The following is a 24,729-nucleotide window of genomic DNA, read 5'->3' on the forward strand; positions in this document are numbered from 1 at the left end:
AGACTGGTAATTAGTAAAAAACATACGTAGGAACCAGGCGTTGTCTGGTTAGTAGCGTGGAGAACCATGGATCCGAGAGACAATGGTTCGCGCTTCGTCCTCGCACTACAGGTTAGATTCGTGCGTAAGTTATAAGAATGGCTGTCAATTCCTTATGCTCGATTACAGTTGAAGAGTGTGCTACGTACCCTCTAGTCTAGCAGATCAAGTTTAGGAACAGCTAGTGTAAACGGCCTCTGGTCTCCTTGCGCAAATATCCGAAGGAGTCTATTTCTGCGTATATTTTGATAATTCAATTTTGTTAATAAACTCTAACACGAAAGGGACACTCAGTAAAGCGCATACCTCCGCTATGCAGCGTTGGTCTTATTCGGCCCTAAAAAAATATGATAATCTATCCATCATTATTAACAGGCACGGATAATTTTTTTGGGAGTTCAAATGAGAAATAATATTCCACTTAGGTCCACCAAGTTTCATCAAAATGCGATCATTTTTGACTGAGTGTTAAAGCAAAAATAACACTATGTAACACAAATTTTGTTCCTGGATGGCATGTGTTTTTTAATTGCTTATGTTGTAAAAGTAGAGAAAATGGTTATTATTCACTTCAAACGTTGCTTTTGTATCCTGGATAATAAAATTTAGAAACTAACCTATTTTCTGTGTGAAAACGGGCAAATTTGCACATTTTCATTCACATAAAGTCTGAATAAAACAACATATGAATCAAGATTTACATGTATTTATACTAAAGTTATACAAAAATGTTTAGAAGTGAGTAGGTTTTCGAGATGGCTGCTTTCTCTCTGGCGGAGTGGGTACAGGGTGCTCAGGGCAGTGTGGCACTGGAGCGATGGATGATGGAAGGTCCGGATACGTGATAACAGATGCATTCTTGTCAGCCCGACGTTTGAAAGGGTCCACCATGCAGAAGTAGCAATTGCTTGAGTGATCAGTGGCTTCACATCAAATTCTTGGAATAGCGAACTTCATGATTTTCTTTTCCCCTCTGTACCATCCTGCAAAAGAGCAAAATAAAAGTACTGTGAAAAATAAATTTATTTCATCCACAACTGATCTGTAAGAGATTCATGCAAAATATTTTATATGTGATATTTTTTCTATACTATTGGAAATTTAAAAAAAAAGATATTTAAATTTTAAAGAGTCTAAAATTTGTATAATATAAAATTTTACTTTTCAAGCAAATAAAAATTGTCAGTCTTACCTTCTAGAGTTTTTGTGCGGTGCTCGCAGGTAAAATGAGGTGCCCAAGGTTTGTCTTGATTCCTGATAGGCATGCTGAAATATGCCTTGTAGGCTTCACACATTTTAGCAGATGCTGTCACAGAGTACTTTTTCGCTCTTGTCTTGATAAATTGGCCACATACATAGCAGAATGCGTCTGGAGAATGCTTGCAGCTTTTGGATGCCATCTCTGATAAAATCAGATAGGTCTAGGTGTTCACTTAGGCAGCTAGAATTAAACTGAAGTGGTGAGTGGTGAGCCCCTGTATATATATTACTATGGAAAGTTCTAGAAAATTCTAAAAGGTTCTTGAAAATTCCCTATCAGCTACTAAGCACTGAATCTACCTGGAATGTTCTGGAAAATGGGTAAATTTGAAAATTTCATTACCCAGGTTACAAAAGCAAAGTTTGAAGAGAAAAATAGGTCTTTCCCACTTACTTTAGGCATAAGCAATTGAGAAATGACACTTTCTGCCCAAGAACAAGAAAAGTAACAGTTATGTTAAATAGTGTAATACGAAGAATCGGTTCCCATGTGAAGAGATGGGGATTCTATTTTCATTAACTTTCTGCAATCTTGACCGTCCAAAAACTAATCATTTCCAGGTTTGGTCGTAGTTCAAATATACGCTAATTTTCGTCCAAATCCATTCAGCCGTTTTCGAGAAATCTTTCAGAGAAACACTCAAACACGCACGCACACGAAGGCTTAACGTAACAAGTTTCTCACCACTCGTAAGAATAGATATGTGATGAATGATGTGAAACGTCACGAAACCACTATCTTCAAATGCACTATTGATTTATGAATATAAAACTTTATAAGGTCATATTACACCAATGCTGTTTATATATATCTATATATATATATGTACTTGTTTGCTTCTTTGAAGTTAAGCACAAAGCTACACGATGGGCTATCTGTACTCTGCCCACCACAGGTATCGAAAACCAGTTTCTAGCGTTGTAAGTCCGCAGAAAGAGTGAGTTGTTTGTACATCTACGGATATATGTATATAAAAAGAGATATTTAAATATTAAACGAGGCATATTTATGTTTCGCTGCATATATTTGTTTAATATTAAAAAATAATGAAATACAGACTTCTGTTTCCTGGAGTGGCTGTACAAACAAGACAACCACAAACACCTGTTATCTAATGCCGTACGATGCCTTTTCTGATAAGTGCGCCCCAGGTTCGTATAATCACAGCAAACATTTTGATAAGTCATTCTGAAGGTAGAGGGGGCATTGGCAGTGGGGGCTGTATTTTCAGTCATGTCAGCAAACCTGCCGAGTACCAGGCTATAAAGCTTTAAATTGAGAATTATATAGGTGGCGTTGGCATAACAAAACCAAATCATGCGTAAATAAATATGGATAGAAGGTGCAAGAGGTTACAGATCGAGAAAGGTCACAGCTCCGAGTATAAAAGGCAATACTTCATCAGTTACGTAGTATGATTATTTATACTCTCTACCCAGCAGTCAGACGTTAAAAGTTTTTGCACTCTTGTCATATTATTTCTTCAGCAACGGCGGGAAACGTGAGATTTCTAATCAAGATATGAAATTCAAACCATAACTCAACTTTAATGAAACCATCTATAAACACTAAACTCTCTGTAATTTTCAGTCCATATAGGACTGTAAAAATCATCTGGAAATGTAGAATGACTGGATAAAGAAACGGACCGCATCATGAACACAACTACAATTGTACTTTCCACTAACCCACCACGGGGAATCAAATCCCACACTTTACGTTCTCATTAAATAAAGTTACAGATATATTACAAAAGTACTGTAATATTGTTTATGTCATACAGTCACAAGACGGACCTACGACAGATATATATAATGTTACAGATATACCAGTAGAGTACTGTAATATTGTTTATGTCATAGAGTCACAAGATGGATCTACGACAGATATATATATAATGTTATAGATATACCAGTAGAGTACTGTAATATTGTTTATGTCATACAGTCACAAGACGGACCTACGACAGATATACCAATAGAATACTGCAATATTCTTTATGTCATACAGTCACATTAAGACGGTCCCACGCTGAAAGGGCGAGCATGTTTAGTGTAACGGAAATTCGAATCCGCGATCCTCGGATTACGAGTCGAGCGCCTTAACCACCTGGTCATGCCGTGGCCGCTAAGTGGTGTAGGAGTCTATTACTTTGCGCAGCAATGGTAAATAAACGAACCACTTTGAGAACCACTGGCTTATAACAGTAGTTGATAGCCTTTGAGTTTGAATTTATTTATACATGTCAGGTTTACATTCGATACCGTACCAAGAACGTGTCGTATGCAATAAATGTTATATAGATATATTGTTATAACATGGAACAACACTCCTTTCTGTTTACATTAAACGTCAACATTTTTATTAGCGAAAGTGGTTCTTTTGTGTTTCATGAAAACACGAAACGTTTTTCCGCATTAAATGTCACCATATTTAAAACATGGAAGTGATGTACCACTTCCTATGACAGCACATGTTATATGGCTCAGATGTGAATAACCCAGTGTTTATTAATGGGAGTTTTATATCCTTACGATTCGTTACTGTTTGTTGTTCACTGATCACGTCGGAATTTTCTGTATTGTTTCCTAAAATGTCATTGATCGACTGTTTCAAACAACAAGTTAGCACGTGATGGGTCTAAAAACACGCTCACGGAACGACAACAGAGAAATGTTTTAGTGACTACAATAAATATGTACATAGAAATGTTTAAAAGGTATGGGATGTCTTCCATTGGTACATTTGTACATACGGTAAGATACAAGTCTCGTGGACCAAATCAAGCATAATAAATATTTTCCTATTCATTTTTAGATAAATAATATTTTGAATAATAAAACATTACTGATACTGTAAACTCTTCTACTTGTTTAATGTTTTCTTTCTAATTTTATCTGTAATCTAATATTACTCCAATATATTTTCTATTCTTGTTTTTTTTGTTTTTCAGCATTTCTATTATTCTCGATAGATACGTATAGTCCTCATAAATTTTGGTTCGCTTGAAATTATTCGATATATATTTGAATTTTTTTTTCATTCAAATATGGCTAGGTGGTTATGGCGCTCGACTCGTAATCCCAGGGTCGAGGGTTTGAATCCCCGTCACATCAAACATGCTCGCCCTTTCAGCCGTTGGTGCGTTATAATGTAACAGTCAATTTCACTATTCGTTGGTAAAGTAGTAGCCCAAGAGTAAACGATGGGTGATGATGACTAGCTCACCTTCCCTCTAGTCTTACACTGCTAAATCAGGGACTATTTTGGTTTGGTTTAATTTGAATTTTGCGCAAAGCTACATGAAAGCTCTCTGTGCTAGCCGTCTCTAACTAGAGGGAAGGCAGCGGTTAATTCACAACCTGCTGCCAACTCTTGGACTACTCTTTCACAAACGAATAGTGGGATTGATCGTCACATTATAACGCCCCCACGGCTAAAAGGGCAAGCATGTTTGGTGTGTCGGGGATTCAAACCAGCGACCCTCAGATTACGAAGTGAGTGCCTTGACCACCTGGCCATGCCAGGCCAAATTAGAGAGAACTAGCACAGATAGCCCTCATGCAGCTTTGCATGAAATTCAAAACAATTACTATATTTAAATATTACATTTTTATTAAACCACTTCTTTATAGGTTGGGCTGTATTATTTATGTTTTGATGACGTCATCATCACACTTTCAATTATTGACCAATGCTGAGTCATCTAGAAATCTTGTTGTTGTTGTTTTGCTTTGTTTTCCAGTGAGCATAATTTCACAGAAATCGTTCAAACATAGTAGAAAGAGTAATGGACTTACATCGGCCCCCTGTGTTACTTCACTAGATAGGCACATTTCACCACTAACAACTTAAGTTATTTTAACTTACGGTCTTTTATTATTTATATATAATTGAAATCAATATATTTATTACCTCTTATTTCAGTTTTATAAACTTTGTTGAATAAAAACTCTTGTGAAATCATGTCAAAAAAGAACCTTTTTGTTATGTTTCGAAAAAACAACAGCAGAGTATTTGACGGATCTTTTGTGTTCATATTTTTTACGATATTTGAAAAAACGTACTGAATATAATCATTTTTTTAATCATTCTTCAATAATCTTTCAAAGAACATTTGATATAATAAACAATCAGTCTGTAATTATTTGAAAGATCCTTTAAAGTCCCCCGCTGGTGCAGCACTAAATGTACGAATTTACAACGCTAAAATCAGAGGTTCGATACCCCTTGGTGGACTCAGCAGATAGCCCGATGTGGCTTTGCTGTAAGAAAAACACATCCACACACACTCTTCTTTAAGTTTTGGCATGATCCCTAGTAGCACAGCGGCATGTCACACTGCTAGAAACTGGGTTTTGAGACCTGTGTTGGGCAGAGCAGAAATAACCCATTGTGTAGCTTTGTAGTTAATTTTAAATCAATATGTTTTGATGTAATGGCAGAATTTTTTAAATACCTGGAAAAGCTGTCATTTATTTATGATATATTCACTGAATAGCTGGCCCGGCATGGCCAGGTGGTTAAGGCACTCGGCTTGTAATCCGAGGGTCGTGGTTCCAGTTTGCGTCACACCAATATGCACTCCCTTTCAGCCCTTCCAGCTTTATAAAAGTGACTGTCAACCCCACTCTTCGTTGGTAAAAGGATAGCCCATGAGTTGGCACTGGGCGGTGATGACTAGCTGCCTTCCCTCTAGTCTTACACTGCTAAATTAGGGACGGTTAGCGCATATAGCACTTGTGTAGCTTTGCGAGAAATTTAAACCAAACAAAACCTTTTAAAATAGTTTCCAAAGCTTGCAGCACAATGATCTGTAATTCTAATTTTATGAATGCTGTTTTTTATAGAATCTGTGGTATATCTTCTAACATATATACGATAAAATCGTGTATTCAAGTGCATTGTAGTAGTAGTTTGTCAACGTACACAGATACAATCCAAAAACAGTTAAAATATTTTTATACTCTTGAATACTAAGGTATGTGCCATATTTTCTTATATTACATATGTGTTATATACTCTTGAATAATAAGATATGTGCCATATATTTTATATTAAAATATGTGTCACATACTCTTGAATAGTAAGGTATGTGTCACATATTCTTATATTAAAATATGCGTCATATACTCTTGAATATTAAGATATGTGTTATATACTTTTGAATACTGAGGTACGTATCATGTACTCTTGAATGGTATCATTTATTTTAACGAATCATTTCCTGGTTTCTTTTAGTTGTGCAGCTTTCCACTGTGCTGGTGTTGCTCACGTCAGAATACGTACGACAACCACAAAGGCTATACTGAACATTGTTTGTTTTAGCTACAGAACACACTATCCGCTCTCATTCCACGACGAGGAATCGAAACCCGGATTTGACATTGTAACTACTTAAACTTTTCGCTGACCCACTGGAAGGACCTCAAGGCTGTCTTAACGAACCATCAAACACTATTGTACTGTCACTAATTTAAAAAAAAAAAATACCCCAGCGGTTTAGCGGTATATCCGTGGGCTGAAAACGCTAAAATATAGTTTTGATACCTGTAAGCGGGCGTAGTACGGATAGCCTATTATGTAGCTTCTTGCTTAACTACAAATAAACAAAACTTGGGTGTGGATTTCAAAACTATACAGCGATTAATTCCAACAATAAGGTTTTTTTTTTCAATGTGTATGATATTTTATAAGATTCCTGACTTCCATAAAGCTGGGCTAATTGAATGTAATTGTAGACTGACAGTTTGATCCACTGCTACGAATTGTGTAGACATGTACTCGTAAATGAAAATGTTAGTTTAATACTAACAAAGATGTCTCGAGTAACAACTACTGACAATCTTTAAACGTACATAAACTAGTCTGAAACACTTTCTGAGAAGTGTAAGTGCATAGACCTTAACCAATACGAAACATATTAACTATTACGAAAGATACATTGACCACTATTGACTGGCCTTAAACTGAAGTTTCCACAGACGAGTTATTTATTTTACTATACGAGCTGAAACGTTTGTTTCCTTCATTCCGTGGTTTCCACTTTTTATAACGCAGAAACATTAGGTCTACTGGTTTTTGGTCTTGGAATGTTTACCTAATTACTAATACGCAGCTGAAACTACAGGCTTTCCTTCTGTTATTGTTTTCCGTACCAACCGCCGGTTTGATATAGTTGTTAATGGATAGGAAACTTTTTTCTTTTACCTACTTTAGCAAAAAAACATGTTTACAACTGCTCGAATCCAGAATTGTTCAGAGAGAAAGAATGTTGCCTTTTATACAACAAAAAAACCACTAAAAACAAAACTTAAAAAAAACTCCTTTACTGAACTTATCTCAGCGATACTAACAACAGACACGCGCTTCTTGTGATGTCACTTACGCCAAAAGGAGCACGTGACGTTAGTACGTCACGAAAGTATGCTGCGCACTACGAGAAAGAACAGATCTTACATTAGAGTATTAGCTTGCACTCGACGTGCACAAGACACTACAGTGGCTGGGTTGATTTAGGTACGGGTGTTCGAGTGATTTGTTCGTCCGTGAAGAATGAATAACGAATAACGCAGATATCTCACAAGGACTCTCCACACCAATTAGAACTGGCAGACATTCAAGTAAGTGCATGTATTATTTCTCAGCAATGCTCTTGCCACCTTCGATTTTTGTCACCCTAAGTCGGAACTTGTCTTTCCACTACCACAGTAGAAGCAGTCCTGTTGTGTTTTTATCCTGTGCCCTTCCTCGTGTTCCTTATCTACTACCTTCAATACTGGAGTTTTGTTTGTTTGTTGTTGTTTTTGGGGTGGGGTACCCACTACCTTCTGTTGGTGTTTTTGTCCTCTACTACTGCTGCCCTCTGTTGGGAGTTTACCCAATATTTTTGTTGATGTTTCCTCTTTACCACCCCATCGTGGCGTACTCTAATCCTTTACCCCCCACCAGAACCACTGTTGTTTATTGTCCACTACCTCCTGTTGATGTTACTAGAACACTAACCCTTCAGATATATCTTCTCTGCTGTTGTTTTTATCCACTACCACTGCTGCCCTCTGCTGGTGTTATTTATCTACTACCGATTGCTTTTTAGTGCGTTTAAGTTAAAACCAATTAATTCAACTTGAAGAGAGCTTGTTCTTAGCTCGTATAAACTGTTAGCATCCTGAAGGTTATCGGTATGATACTGGATGATTCATGAACTGTTCGCAGCTTGAAGGTTATCGGTATGATACTGGATGATTCATGAACTGTTCGCAGCTTGAAGGTTATCGGTATGATAACTGGATGATTCATGAACTGTTAGCAGCTTGAAGGTTATCGGTATGATACTGGATGATTCATGAACTGTTCGCAGCTTGAAGGTTATCGGTATGATACTGGATGATTCATGAACTGTTTGCAGCTTGAAGGTCATCGGTATGATACTGGATGATTCATGAACTGTTAGCAGCTTGAAGGTTATCGGTATGATACTGGATGATTCATGAACTGTTCGCAGCTTGAAGGTTATCGGTATGATACTGGATGATTCATGAACTGTTAGCAGCTTGAAGGTTATCGGTATGATACTGGATGATTCATGAACTGTTAGCAGCTTGAAGGTTATCGGTATGATACTGGATGATTCATGAACTGTTCGCAGCTTGAAGGTTATCGGTATGATACTGGATGATTCATGAACTGTTAGCAGCTTGAAGGTTATCGGTATGATACTGGATGATTCATTTCATGGTTAATTTCACCTTCAAACTGATGATGATGATGTTTAACGTTAGCTGTCGAACACAGAGGGCGTATACAATAGAAAACAATGGTGGCGTTCGCCGTTAGAAGGCGCTCCATTCTATTCTTCCTGTGGTAACCTCATTACCACGTCTGTGTCAGTTCGTCAGAGGATATTTTATAATAACCTGCCCTTGTTTAATTCTGCCAATAATGTCTTGATAGAGGCCGATCTATTGCAGCGGTATTTTATTAACTGTCTCAATAATAAAAAAAAAAATATTCAAGTGAACTCTAAGTTAAGCACGAAAAGTTTCATCAACTTAATTATCTTATCGGATATTTTTCCCTACATGTGTCTTTATAGAAAAATCCTAGGTCGATAAGAAGAAAGACAATCCAACTGACGATAAATACACGAACTAATTTCTGTACTGATTTGTTTGGTTAGAAAAGACACGTTTGGACAAAGGTCACCAGGGGCAACGTGTCGTGATTTGCGGCTGAAAGGTTAACCGAGAAAAGGTAGGATTAGGGTTGTCTTGAAGGGAATTACCCTACGTTGAAATATTGGATTGTATCTATATGCCCACAGATACTGTAGCAGATTTGATTTATTAAGGCTGACTTAATATTCATCATTATGACGTCATACTTACGTCATAGATGAGAACGTGGCTGCACATGGACACTACAACTTCGCAAGTAGGATTTTTAATGTTAAAGTATCACATCGTGTCTGACATCAAATGGTTTGACAGATTTTACTTTAGGTAAAAAATTCCTTGCTACTCGTAGTAGTGACATCTATAGGTATGTAGTGATAAACACAAAGTTTATCTTTTTTACACATATATCAGAAGTTGTATATATATTTATGTATTGGTGCAAAGCGAAGGACGCTACCTCAAGGACATGCAAGTCATATTTATATCACTACCCTTTGCTACAGTCCTACGTTTCGCACTGTATAATAGATATTAGGCCAAGTTTTAGGCCTAGACCTAGATTTATAGACTTATCAACCAAGGTCGAACTAAAACACATGTAGCTACGACCTTTTAGCTGGGTTGGCATTTCTAACAAGCAAGTGGACAAAGCAGTCACGCGTGAAAATTGAAGAAAAAACGCGTAAGAAAAATGGCAAAATTCACTCAGGGTGTCTGAAATGAACTCTCACATTATTCGTAACGATCGCAGTAATAAAAAAATATTATACCAACTACAGAACGAAACGAAAGGCCTAACCCTAAATATAGATAACTATAGTAATAATTCTAAAGAAAGAGCTATAGAACAAATAGGAAACCCATTTTATTATCATTGCGCAAAACTGACTTATATAGTTCCGCACGAGTACACCTAACTTAATAACAGGAACAAAAAATAATAATTTTACTTCTTAAAGTTTTAATCTTGTTCTAAGTAATAAAACTTAATTAACAAACTTTAAGTTCATGTTGTTAGAAAAACACATAAGCTCAGGAAATATTGATTAAAACGAAAAAACCCTCGTTTAAGCAATAGGGTGTTTTCATTTCTAACCAACATTAAATTTAGGATTTAATTTGTTTGTTTTGAATTTCGCGCATAGCTACACGAGAGTTATCTGCGCCAGCCGTCCCTAATTTTGCAGTATAAGACTAAAGGGAACATGGCTAGTCATCACCACCCACCGCTAACTCTTGAGCTACTACCAACGAGTAGTGGAATTGACCTTCACATTATAACGCCTCCACGGCTGAAAGGGCATATTTGGTGTGATAGGGATTTGAACCCGCGACCCTCAGATTACGAGTCGAGCTCTGTAACCATGTGGCCATGCCGGGCTCTGCTAGATGTGAATGTCTTACATGATTTGGTGTGTATAGACTCGCTCTAGTAACTAAGTAAACCTATCTCTCTATCTTTCCATTTTCTTTCGAATTGCGCATAAACTTACATGAGGGTTACATGTGCTAGCCGTCCCTAACTTAGCAGTGAAAGACTAAAGGGAACATGGCTAGTCATCACCATCCACCGCCAACTCTTTTAGTGGAATTGACCGTCATATAATAACGCCTTTACGGCTGAAAGGGCGAGCATATTTGGTGTGACGAGGATTCGAACCCGCGACCCTCAGATTACGAGTCGAGTGCCTTATCCACTGGTCATAACGGGCCAGGATTTAGTTACATAGTATGTTTACTTATAATAATATTTGGCACGTAATTTTCATCACAAAGGGAAGAATGATTCTAGTTCATTAATTAATAAATAATAATTAAGTATATTAGTTGGAAGTTTTAAATGTCATGATTATATAACAAATTCTTCAAACATTTCATCACTTAACTCAAAAAATATTCCTTTCTATAAACCAATCTGTGATTCCAGAAACTGACAGTCACTGTATCATTGATAACAGAATCGAAACTTACAGTCATAATGTAATTGTTAACAAAATCAAAACTGTCTGTTGCTACATTATTGATAACAGAATCGAATCTGCCTGTTACTGCATCATTGTTAACAGATTCAAAACTGTCTGTTACTGCATCATTCTTAACAGAATTAAAACTGACAGTCACAACGTAATTGTTAACAGAATCGAAACTGTCTATTACTGCATCATTCTTAAAATAATTAAAACTGATTAAGAGAATTAAAACTGACAGTCACAATGTAATTGTTAACAGAATCGAAACTTCTATTACTGCATCATTGTTAACAGAATCGAAACTTCTATTACTGCATCATTGTTAACAGAATCAAAACTGTCTGTTACTTCATCATTCTTAACAGAATTAAAACTGATTAAGAGAATTAAAACTGACAGTCACAACGTAATTGTTAACAGAATCGAAACTTCTATTACTGCATCATTCTTAACAGAATTAAAACTGATTAAGAGAATTAAAACTGACAGTCACAATGTAATTGTTAACAGAATCAAAACTTCTATTACTGCATCATTGTTAACAGAATCAAAACTGTCTGTTACTGCATCATTCTTAACAGAATTAAAACTGACAGTCACAATATAATTGTTAACAGAATCAAAACTTCTATTACTGCATCATTGTTAACAGAATCAAAACTGTCTGTTACTTCATCATTCTTAACATAATTAAAACTGATTAAGAGAATTAAAACTGACAGTCACAATGTAATTGTTAACAGAATCGAAGAATTAAAACTGACAGTCACAATGTAATTGTTAACAGAATCGAAACTGACGATATAAATATACGGTTTAAAAAAAGAAAAATATATTAGGCAAAATACTAATAAAATCTGGGAAAACTTTAATTCCACACAACATTTCGGGCCTAAACCCATCTTACATATGTAATATTACAAAAAATAAAAACCTATTAAAAACAAAGCAGTACAACAGAATACAGGTAGATACATTAACGTATCTTCATGGAAATATTATACAAAAAATAAATAGATTTATTTCAATAGTAATCATATGGAGCAAAAGCACTGAAAAACAAATTGTTTAGGAATATTTTTTGTTTCGTCTGATATACACGCAGACCGGACTGGTTTTGATATTAACGTTAGGTGTACCATGTTTACTTTGATATTACACAGATCTGATTGCTGTCGTTATATTACTACTATAGGTTCTGAAGGTTTTACAGACAACAATCTTGTAGTAAAGTTTCTTATGTATGCATCATATCTTGTGTCCCTGTACATGTCTGTTGTTTTTTACGTGAACACGTGTACATACATATCTGTTGTTTTCTACATGAACTCCTGTACATATGTAGTGTGTGTTTTTTATATGAGCACGTTCATTTATCTGGTACATGAAGTTGAGCTAAACTGAAGCCAGTGCATAAGAACAAGTCGAGATGTTTGAAAGTTAAGGTGGCGTGAGTCAATACAACAATACCAGTTTACATGACCTTCACAAAGTCCGCTGTGACCTTTGGAGTGAACTTTCTCTCAATATGCGATGTGCAATAAACATTTAAATTGTTGTGTAACGTATTACATCGAACGAGCTTCGAAACCTTGGCTTAAAACCGGGAACTTCAAAAATAAATGTGTTTGTCCTTTATCATTTCTGCTTCTAAATGTAAACAATTTTATGTTATATCAGAAAGTACAATTACTGGTTATTTATTAGGTTTTGGGTAAGATATATATATATGTATAAAACAAAAATTAATGTGTTTGTCCTTTACTATTTCTGCTTTTAAATGTAAACAATTTTGTGTTATATCAGAAAACTGTTCATTGAAATTTTATTTTGGTTCACAGCATTTATATGTGCAGAGTAACTAATGAGAAGGTAGTGAAATAGGAAGAGAATTAACCTGTCATTTTTTCTTAATTCACGAGCTACTGCCACATTATAGGAATGAGAGATGTGTGTTTATTATCACACATACGTACTTCCTAGCATTGAATGACAAAACCTAAACCATTTAAAAGCTGTAAACACTCTCAAACTGCACCATTTTCAGTGACAATTGCTAACAACTTCCAGGACCCTAGTTTATCTCTGCCACTCGTTTCGTTTTTCCTTCACACGTAGCACCCCACCTTCATTTATAAATTGTTGCCTATACACTTTGTTTGCCATATGCTCGTTATATATCTGTAGGTGTGGAAGACAGCTTGGCGTCGATTACGTTTTTACATACACAGACACACGAACGCGCGTGCGCATGCCTTTTAGTCGATTAGAGCTGTTGATGTTTTGAATTAAGCACAAAGCTACACAATGGGCTATCTGTGCTCTGCCCATCACGGGTATCGAAACCCGGCTTTTAGCGTTATAAGTCTGTAAACATGCCAATGAGCCACTGGAGGGCCGGTTAGACCTTGACTTTTATTCTCTTCGCCCTGCTGACTTTTAACAGTTTTATACTAATTGCTCTCAAACATCGATTTTGCAGTTATTCAAGGGGAGGGCAACCAGTCAAAAGCTTTAACGCCCTTACAACTGAAAGTGTAGATCGTATTCAGCGAAATATCGGGGCTCGAACCGTGAACTTTAGATACATGCTCAAAATTAGCAATTTGTCAAATACGTGTTTAAAATTGCAGTTTGTATGCCAAATACATGCTTAAAATGAAAACTCTGTTAAATACACATTTAAAGTTAGCTGTATGTTTGTCTAAATACTTAAAAGTTCAAAATTAGCAGTTATCTTTTTAAGATACGAGTCAAACCTCAAAGACATAAATAGCACATGAAGTCATGAAACCCGCACTTAGTCATGATGTTATGTTATGGGTCATACTTGGACACTAATATATTTTATACGATATCAATGAGTTTAATCCAGTGTTGTCATAATTTTTAAATCGCAGTTTTTCAAATAAAACTAAAGGAAACGACCTTCAAAGTGAATATTTATGTATAATTATGTTGTTTACTCTTTGTTAAGCTGACTTAATAGATAATTATGCTTCATAAGAACATTTTTTTTACTGGTATTAATGTTCGAAATATTTTAATTACTTCATTTTTATCGTGCTTCTATTTATAAAGACTGATTTGCATAACTGAATTAGGTTTTGAGCCTACGAATAACATAGTCCTAAAGTGATTAGACATTACGGATATTTGGGATTATGGCCAAAAATGTCGCTAACAGTAACGATATCTAATGAAAGCTGATATTGATTCAATGCATATTATTCTTTATAGGTTTAATTTTGTGGATTTTGTAATATTATGTATTCTTAATTTTTATAAGTTATAAAAGTCATCAGCGCATAGTCATCACCAGTTTTGAACTGATAAACCAAAGATAAAAATAGTTAATCAGTAGCACCTTCCACCGACTCTTGGGATACATAATGGTAACATTTTATCATTATTCTTTAAACGCACCCATGACCCACAGGGATAGAATTCGTCTTGGTGGTAACGAAACACGAACCAGGAACTCTTGGATTTGGTGCATTAAGTATTTGGTCATGTCTAGTCCGTGTTATGCAAGCTCTAGGCTTAATAAATTTATCCATTCTTAACAGCACTTACCAATATAAAACAAAATGTTTGTTATAGTTGTCTCAACTGAATCGGAAAATGACAACATACAACTGGCTACTTAATAATCAATATACCAGTTTCAAACTAGGGGCAAGTTGACTGTAACAAGTCATATATCATTTCCAAGAAAGTGCCTAATTTTTAGCACAAGTATGTACGAACCTAATTTAGCACAAGTAGTAACAAGCAAGGACCTATTTGCACAAGGAGCACCTATGAAACTTTTTATGCAAGTTATAGTTACGAACCTTTCCGCACATGTAATATAAATATTTTTTCTCTTTTTCTTTTTTCACACGAACTAAACTGCATGTTCCACTATTGACTATTAATTTCCTATACGAAAATAAACTGTTTATTCTAGAACCGAGGACGGCTTGCTGACAAGAGAGTTCTGGGAAATCCTACACAGAATGGACAGGTGTCGCCCTCTGACAGCTTGGAAAACAGCACAGAAGATCGAAAAGAAGAGAGCGACAGTCCATTTGCAAGTGGATATAGTGATAGTGTGAAGGACCTAAGAACTTTGGTTCAAACTACCAATACAAACAACCAGGTATCGCTGAAAAAAATGGACGCTGTTCGAAAACAAATTCAAAGGGAAAGGTAAAATCTCGTAAAAAATTAATCTGTCTTTACTAACCAAGAAAGAAAATAAAACCTTAATTATACTATAACAATAAATAAAAATAAGGTAGACTATGTTATAAAACTATCTAATGTATCTTGTATACAGTTTGAAATTAAGATACAGGGTGAAGCAAAAGTCACCATACGACTGATATAATTAATTTATTCGCTTCAAACTAAAGTAAGTTTTAGAACGACAATTGAAATCAGTTTAACTATTACTTGTTTCAGAATAAAATGTTAGAAATTAAACAACTGAATAATTAAACAAAGAGACAAATGTGTGGTTATTTTGCCTCACTCTGTGTCATTAAGGCTATGTACAAAAGCATTCATTACAAAGTTTCAATGACCCAGTAAGGCCAAGTGGATACTGTGTTCCACTCGTAATCTGAGGGTCATGGTTTCGAATCCACATCATACCAAACGTGCTCGCCCTTTCAGCCGTGGGTGTGTCATAATGTGATGGTCAATCCTGCTATTTGTTGGTGAAAGAGTAAACAATGGGTGGTGATGACTAGCTGCCTTCCCTCCAGTCTTACACTGCTAAATTAGAGATAGCTAGCGCAGATAACCCTCATCTTGCTTTGCGCGAAATTAAACACAAACAAACAGGAAAGTTTAAATTTCTCTAGAAAATTCAAGCTGAGATACGTTACCCTCATCTCTCAACTCCTGTTCTCACCGAACTTGACAGAACGAACTTTGTCGAGAAACTGGAATATTCTTGTAGCTGAGAAAAATTAAGACTCGTTACACCTCATCGATGGAAAGCTAATTTCAAGAACAAAATCAATTTTATTTTTTATGTACGCTTTCTGTACATGCAACAGTATTGTTGTGGGTTTGGAACGTGTGTGTCTCTAATGTAGAACCGTGCTGTTAATATTTTCTGTCATGAAAGATAACTGCTATATTGTACCTTGTCTGTATTAAAATGAAATACGAACTCATATGTTACTTACCTATAAAGCTGCATCTCACTAGGTATTCCTTACAGTTCTGATGTTACTGCATACATGATTTATACGTAGACAAGAAAGTGCTAGTTTTAATAATGTAAACCATGTGCTCATAACTATCGTTTTGCATAATAGAGACTTGAACCCGAACAAAACATTCGACAGACAAATAATACAGTAAGTGCTTGTCTCTTATGTGTGCTATTAAATTATGACGTCATTACTGAAATTGGTGGCATTAAAAAATAAAACAACCTTCCGGTTTGTACTTTTCGTAAGTATACTTACATATACATTATGTTTTTATGGTGTATATATATATAATTGTATATGACTTAGAGTTAAAATGTACAAACTTTCTGCGATACATATTTAATTACAAAAGCAAAATTAAACAGTTACAGATACAATGTGTGGTAATTCAGCCCAGAAGATGTCTGTTCGACAGTACATTATTACTATGAATTTCATAATCCATTTACTTCATACGGTTAATCTTGTGTGTTTTTATACCTCGTTCTGTATACATTCCCTTCTCAGAAGCTCAGAGGTAAGCACTTGGACTAATAATGCTAAAATTTGGGGATTCAATCCCTGTGGTGAGCGCAGCACACAAAACCCACTGTGCAGCTTTGTGTTTAAATAGAAAACGAATAAAAGTAATTAGTTTTGTTATATCGCGTGATTAATGTTTCATGTGATCGACTTAAATCTACTCTTATGACGCACGACTTTGCACATAACCTAGGGAAAGTAATGACCATCGTCTTCATATAGTCCTCACTGACACAGCCGAAACTAGCGCCCTCTTCTACAAATTGATCGGCGTGGTGGGCTTTTATAGACTGGTATTTGTAGAACGACACCTGTCTGATAGTTGCCTCAGCTGGTAAACTCACTCCCACAGTTTAACAACGTCACAGAACACTGGTGATAACACGTAAAAAAATAATGAAAAAAAAAACACGTTATAAGCTAGGAGAAACTAATCGATAGATATCAACCTGTAACATCACTTTCTCTCCAAATGCCAAGATCTATCAATTTTACTTTTTGTGTGTGTGTTGACAGCTGTCTCGTTGTATGCTTGCTCTGTTTGCGTATAACGTGATAATAATTCATTGTGTATTTTTATGTGTGTGGGTTTATAGTTAGTTTTTCGTTGTTGTTGTTTTTTTGCAACAGCAACAAATAGATTTCATGACCGGTTATTCGACATCTGTTTTATACATAACGACATCATGATAACCCCACAGTTACAACATCATCTATAAAGTATATGAAACACAGTGACAGATGAAATAACTTACATGTACAGATTTGTTAAAGTGGAAACACAATCAGAAATGAAATCACTCACACAGTGTCTAAAGTATAGGAAACGGTGACAAATGAAATAGCTTACATAGGCCCAGCATGGCCAGGTGGTTAAGGCACTCGACTCGTAAACTTAGGGTCGCGGGTTCGAATCCCCATTACACTAAACATGCTCGCCCTTTCAACCATGGGGGACGCTATAAAGTTACGGTCAATCCCACAATTTATTTGTAAAAGAGTAGCCCAAAACTTGGCGATGGGTGGTGATGACTAGCTGACTTCCCTTTTGTCTTACACTGCTAAATAAAGGACAGCTATCACAGGTAGCCCTCGTATAGCTTTGTGCGAAATTCAAATACAAGCAAACAAACAATAGCTTACACAGTCGCTGAGCTAAATGAAACACAGCGGTAAATGGAATAATTTACACAGGTTTATGGGCTTCGTATTTCAACCAATATATGGATTTAAGTTTCATGTTTTAATAGTGTTATGTTATTGTGTCATTTTGAGTGATTTTTACGTTTTTATCTTTTCCAACACTCGGCCTGTAACTCTCAGCGTAAGTAACTTATTGAAACTTTGATGGAAACATCAACTGAATATTAGAAACACATACGGTTATTGAATAGTTAAATCAAGTAAAATATTGGTTTGTGTTTTTCTACGTTTTTAGTGTGGCCCATAAATTATTACTTACTCTGCAACCAACAACGTCTGGAACCTGATCCACAGTTTAGAGAATCTGTTTACAAAGCTGTTTTTGGTGAATGAAAAACGTAATACTTATAAAAGCGTTACGAACCCTGTAACTAAACCTAGAAAACCAACGTGGGATTCTCTCACGTACCTTACCAGTATAACTGTATTAATTCAAGTATTCTACCCCGAAACGTGGCTTAAATATAACTGTATCAATTTCAAGTATTCTATCCCGAAACGTGACGTGAAGTGTAATTTTAACTATAGTAAGTCATCAGGTTTATTGGCTCCTATATTCTTTATGAAATTACGCCTTGATACTGTTTTATCAACTAAATATTTGTTTGTTTGGATATTAGCTCAAAGCTATTCAAGGGCTATCTGTGTTGGCCAGTGGTGTAGTGCTAAAGAAAGAAGTGAAGGAAACGTTTTGAAAGTGTTACTATGACTAGTGTTTATTACGTCACCAATACATAAGATCACATATTTCAGAAACAGCAACTTTACCTTGTAATCGAGACGTACATTTGAAAATGTTACAATATAAAACTCATTTTCTCTCTCCTTGAACTTCTGAATTCCTGGATAACTTGTTAACAGAACTTCCAAACTTGATCCATAGTGGATCCCTTGTTCATGTACCAGTTGCCCAATCATGTCATTTGTCAGATGATTTATTAACAGCCTAGGCCTCGTTTCCTTAATGATAAGGTTCGGGCTGCTAAGCCTTAGATTTGTGAGATGGTTGATTAACAGCTTAGGCCTCCTTTCTCTAATGAGAAGGTTCGTGCTGCTAAGCCTCAGGTATGTCACATGGGTGATTAACGGTCTAAGCCTCGTTTCCCTGATGATAAGGTTTGTGCTGCTGAGCCTCGTTTGCATCCGGAAAAACTGCAGGTGATGACTTTTGAACATCCAATTAAAAGATTCAGATATGACTGCCAGCCAATTCATGAATTCAATTGAATTCATAGACAAAAAGGAAGAGAGCTAGTCAACAGCGCCAACCAGCACCTGTTAATCTAACATTTTGTTGTTACGCAAAATTGGAGGTACTATTTTGCTGAAACAGGATGCGAACCATGTACCCTCTGAATCATAATGGTCACTGTGGCTGAGATTCAATACTTCTGTTTCTGAAACACCAGTAACAATTTTTGTTAACGTAGTTTCTGGACACAGAAATTGCGAAGCACGTGAATCGGAGCCAAGCGGTTACCATAGTTACAAAAGTAACAATTGTTTTACGGTTTTATGAATGTTCGTCATTTTTAGTTACGTCTTAGTATGAAGGAAAATGTCAACAAATACAATGAAGGACCTAAAGTTGTTCAACTAGTTGAACGCCTCGGTCTTCAAGTAATTGTCTGTGTTGTTGATGATGCTTGTATACAGTAGAAGGTCGCAATTACCAAAGACACTAAGGACATGGTTCTGTGAGGAATTATATAATTGAGTGAAACTGTAAGTTGGTGTATTCGGAGACGATGTTTTACTCTATTTTATGAGAGCCTTTATGGTGAACCATTTTCCCCAATACAGAAGTCGGTGATTTACTTCTCAGTACTTTTATTGGGTACACGGTAATACGTCACTGCTAGAAAAGGTTGCTAGTGTGATAGGTGTTAACGAAGCGGCGTCTCACTGTGTTAGTTTTTTTAATGTCTTGATGCATTAGTATCTAAATATGGAGTCAGTTGAAAAAATGATAAAAAACTCTATAACCCGAGCCCCTTCGAAAGGTGAATCTCTCTTTCTCAGGAGTAAATTGTTTGCTTCTGAAGAAGAAGGGTCCACTTTTCGAAAACGCTCGGGGGATTACAGAATTTTTATCATTTTCTTTCAAGGCTACATAAGTCATGTAAAAAGATACTTGAATGTTTCTGGCAAGCACTTTCATGTGTCTATCTTGTTTTCCGAATGTTGCGGAGTTTTGAAGTCGTCACAAAAATATAAATCTATAAAAAATGCGATATGTCTGCGAATTAAACGGGAAGAACAACTGACGTCATTCAAATAAGCTATTATATGGTCGTTTATTCGAACTTTCTCTGCGTATGTTTAGTATCAAATCGTCTTATCTACGTGTCTGACACATGGAACTGTAAATACAACCGAGATATATATGGTAAAGGGCAGTGTAAGAAACAAATATTTATTCTCACCTTATGTTTTCGCAGAATAGGATCGACTTACAGGCATTCAGATACATATATTTAATGTATATAATCATAATGTTTGTAATATCTCTCTCGTAAGTTCTTTACGCGCCCGAAGCAGGGAGATTATTGCGTTTGCTTAGCGTATATTCTTATTTGAATGAATGTAGTTAATACATTAAAATTATTTTTAAAAAGAAAACGTGTATTAACTTGCATTAAAAAAACTGAATTAAAATCCAGCTATTGTGACTTAATGAAAACAGGTTTACCTGTCAAAAGGCTTAGTGTTTAATTAAACATGGAAAAATAGCTATACCTAACATGTAGGCTTTTCATGTACTGTCAACCACTTAGTTAACTGCTATGCGCTTCAGAGCGTTTACACTAGCATACGTTACACTCGATTTTTCTCTTATTTTCGACAGTGACGAAGCTAACTTGAACAGAGAATGATTCATTTCTTGAATATAGTAACTAAAATATTTAGCCCCCTGTTGTGATTTTACTGAACGAATAAAATATAGCAACAGAACTTTGAGAATGGATTCGCTGGTTTTAGGATGACTTAAACATACATCACAAATTATAAGCGTCTTTTGCTTTCCGTCAAAACTTTACACTTATGAACATTTATGGTTATTAAATACAGTTATCTGTGACTATAGAGAAATCTAGAAAACATTAAGTTTATGGGTCACTTTTCAAATTTGTTCCACTGTGAAATATATTTATTTTACGGAAAGTTCAATAAATTTAGATGTGTGCCTGTAAGTTACAAATAGGTCCGGACAAACTGATTGTAACTACATAATGTCAAAGATCAACAAATATACGAAAGTGTGTTTTTGTATGTTTTCTTATAGCAAAACCACATCAGGCTATCTGCTGAGCCCACCGAGGGGAATCGAACCCCTGATTGTAGCGTTGTAAATCGGGAGGCATACCGCTGTACTAGCGGGGACCGATATACGAAAGAAAACCGTCAGTTGAACACTTTCATTCTTAGCGATATTGTTGTTAATAATTCCAACAGTATCTTAAAACTGTGTTGGTTGAACTCGATTATTATATTTGAACCCAGGAAATTCAAATTAGCAACGCATAAAATGTAACAGCTCTGAAGAAGAAATAAAAACTGGTGAGTCTAAAATGTGTGATAAAAATCATATAAAAATAAACCTGACGTAAAGAAACTGAGAGAAATTTGAAAAATAAAATAAAACAATTTATAGCGTGTCAGATAATCTTTTGTCGTTCAGCTGTTGATTTAACGAAAGGTCTCTTGGCAATGACTTGTGGGAAACAAAAGTTGTTTTTATGGATTGTTATTTAGCACAAAGCCACTAGAGGTCTAACTCTAGTGTCTTTGGTAGGCCTCCGTTTCTAGCAGTAGAAGTCTGCAAACATACCGCTGTGTCACAGGGGTGAGGGTCATGGAAACAAAAGATAGATGTGAAATACTATTCTGACATACCTCTCGATTTGAATAAGAAACTGAGAAATTAAGAAGGATGTGGGAAAAAATCAAAGACAATTTGATATAAAAAACCGAAATGTTTGTGATCTAAGTGCAAATTATTACTAACTAGCGAGGCCCGGCATGGCCTGGTGGTTAAGGCACTTAGACTCGTAATTCGAGGTTCGCAGGTTCGAATCCCGTCACACCAAACATGCTTGCCCTTTCAGGCGTGAAGGCGTTATAATGTGACGGTCAATCCCACAATTCGTTCGTAAAAAAGTAGCCCAAGAGTTGGCGGTGGGTGGTGATGACTAGCTGTCTTCCCTTTAGTCTTAAATTGCTAAATTAGGGACTGCTAGCGCAGATAGCCCTCGTGTAGCTTTGCGCCAAATTCATATCAAACTAACTAACGAAAGTACCCGGCTTTACTCGGGTAATTAGATTGTTAATATGTGTATTTTGAACCTATTTTAGCAATAAATTATAACCTATATGCTTTTGTCCCTAAGCAACATGACATAAAAACCATTGTTGAAACGCATTGTTACCAAACCGAACTGGTTTTTCTATATACTAGAATTTGTTATATAAGAAACCACATCTTTTCTATGTAGTTCTTTTTTCGCTAGCTTTCTTCATTAAAAAGATGCATGCGCGTGGATAAGATAAACAATACTCAGGTGAACACCCTCAGGGTCCACATAGTGTGTATGCAAAATGGTTTGTATGTTTTACGGTCTTGATGCTATGTCGGTCACATATTCTTTCGCACGTGGTTTATCGCTAGCTTCCGCACAAAATGATGCGCTAACACACATGAAAAAGTAATAATACCAAGGTTCCTTCCTCTTCGAGTTATGGCGGTGAAAGACTCGTCCTTTTATTAGTACAGATGAAATTACTAACTAGAACAGTTTCCGGTCTATGAGTTCAGGTGAAACTCTACAATATTCATATCAGACGTATGTGGGCTGGTTCTGAACTGGTTTTAAGTAACGTAGTGCATTTGCATTTATAATAACTAGTGAAATGCTAGGAGTTAGGACAAGGAATTTTATCACCCGAAATAATAATAACTAGTATATTTTTCTTTTTAATTACTGGTCTTGACTATTTTAAAGCTTAAAATATTTATAGGAATGAAGTTACTGATTTTGGAACTTTTTAAATTTTTACTTTTTCACAATGTGTGGAATATGATACACACTTTTGTTATAACCCTGTATTAATCTACCATTTTTTTTATTTGCCCTCCTCAGTGGCTCAGCAAGTCTTTGGACTTGTAATGCCAAAATTCGGGTTTCGATATCTGTGTGGGAACAACACAAATAGCCCATTATGTATTAGGTTGAGGAATAATTCGTGAGCGTTTTTAAATAATTTCATTCAAGCATTACATGCAAGACTATACAATACTTCAATGCATGAACACATTACACCCAAAACATTTATTATGATACTTTATTTCATGTAATACCTAGGTATATAGTATGCATTGTTGTAAACAAAATTGCAAGAAATTAAATGCGAAAAGCAGATGGTGTCGAAAATGCTCGATTTTGTCCACTTGACAGTCCATTTAATGAGCTGAAAATGAAAGCAAAAATTAAAGACATGAAAATCAAACACACCATCTATTAGAGCAAGAAATTATCTACCAAATGACATGAAATATTTTGCGAAAGCGTTTCATTTATGAATATATTTTTTTAACTTGAGAAAACGCTCACGAATTATTCCTAAACCCAATAATTTTGTACTTAACTCCAAGTAAACGATTTTTTTTTAATTCCCCTGCTAATACAGCGGTGAGTCTTCGGATTTACAGCACTAAAATCAGGAGTACTGTATCGGTGGATACAGTAGATAACCCGATATGGCTTTAATATAAGAAAACACACACACGCTTTTTTAATATTTGATTCTTAAATTATGTAATTTTTTTCTGTCTTAAAGTGTGTTTTTTCTTAACCGCCCAAGAGATGGCTCTATATAGTGAATACTTGGCTTAATTCTTTACTGTAAGGAAGTCTTTGTAATACGATATAAAGCTTTTGAACTAAATATAAATATCCGTAACTGCCTTGTTTCCGGCGGCTGTTTGTTTGTTGTTAAGCGCAAAGTTATACAATGGGCTATCTATTTCTACCCACTGCTGACATCGAAACACAATTTTTAGCGTTGTAAGCTCTAAGACTTGTCGATGAACCACTTGTAGGAGTTGGGAGCAAAATATACTAGTTGCTTCAGTAATATTATTTATTCTGTTTATTGTTAATCAGAAATGCTCATTCTCTGTACAAATTTATGGACAAAGGACAAGAACCAAACTTATTTGACGTATAAGACATGACAATTAACCAGACCTAAGGTCTGCTGATGTTGCCTGGTGGTTGAGGAATTCGTTCACACTCTGCGGGTTGCAGGTTCGAATCACTATCATCGAACACACACTCTCCCTT

The 24,729-nt window shown here is 35.8% G+C and overlaps 1 protein-coding gene and 1 long non-coding RNA gene across 6 annotated transcripts in view; one reads left to right on the forward strand and one right to left on the reverse strand.

Moving 5' to 3' along the window:
* Window positions 1-24,729, forward strand: part of LOC143230584 (uncharacterized) — a 174,789-nt gene that overhangs the window by 64,255 nt on the left and 85,805 nt on the right. The window contains exons 1-2 of one of the 3 annotated variants that reach the window (XM_076464393.1): window positions 7,754-7,923; window positions 15,400-15,641. In XM_076464393.1, coding sequence (XP_076320508.1) covers window positions 15,607-15,641 — 35 coding nt within the window. In that variant the 5' untranslated portion in view covers window positions 7,754-7,923; window positions 15,400-15,606. Of the gene's footprint in view, window positions 1-7,753; window positions 7,924-15,399; window positions 15,642-24,729 lie in introns of those variants that run through there. The other 2 variants (XM_076464392.1, XM_076464394.1) reach the window with 2 other exon arrangements.
* Window positions 654-24,729, reverse strand: part of LOC143230585 (uncharacterized) — a 70,130-nt gene continuing 46,054 nt past the window's right edge. For 2 of the 3 annotated variants that reach the window (XR_013016525.1, XR_013016524.1), the window contains one exon: window positions 23,613-23,854. This is a non-coding gene — a long non-coding RNA (uncharacterized LOC143230585). Of the gene's footprint in view, window positions 1,023-1,231; window positions 1,481-23,612; window positions 23,855-24,729 lie in introns of those variants that run through there. The other variant, XR_013016519.1, reaches the window with a different exon arrangement.

Source organism: Tachypleus tridentatus, chromosome 10 (genome assembly GCF_004210375.1).
Source record: "Tachypleus tridentatus isolate NWPU-2018 chromosome 10, ASM421037v1, whole genome shotgun sequence".
In the NCBI taxonomy this organism is placed as follows: Eukaryota; Metazoa; Arthropoda; class Merostomata; order Xiphosura; family Limulidae; genus Tachypleus; species Tachypleus tridentatus.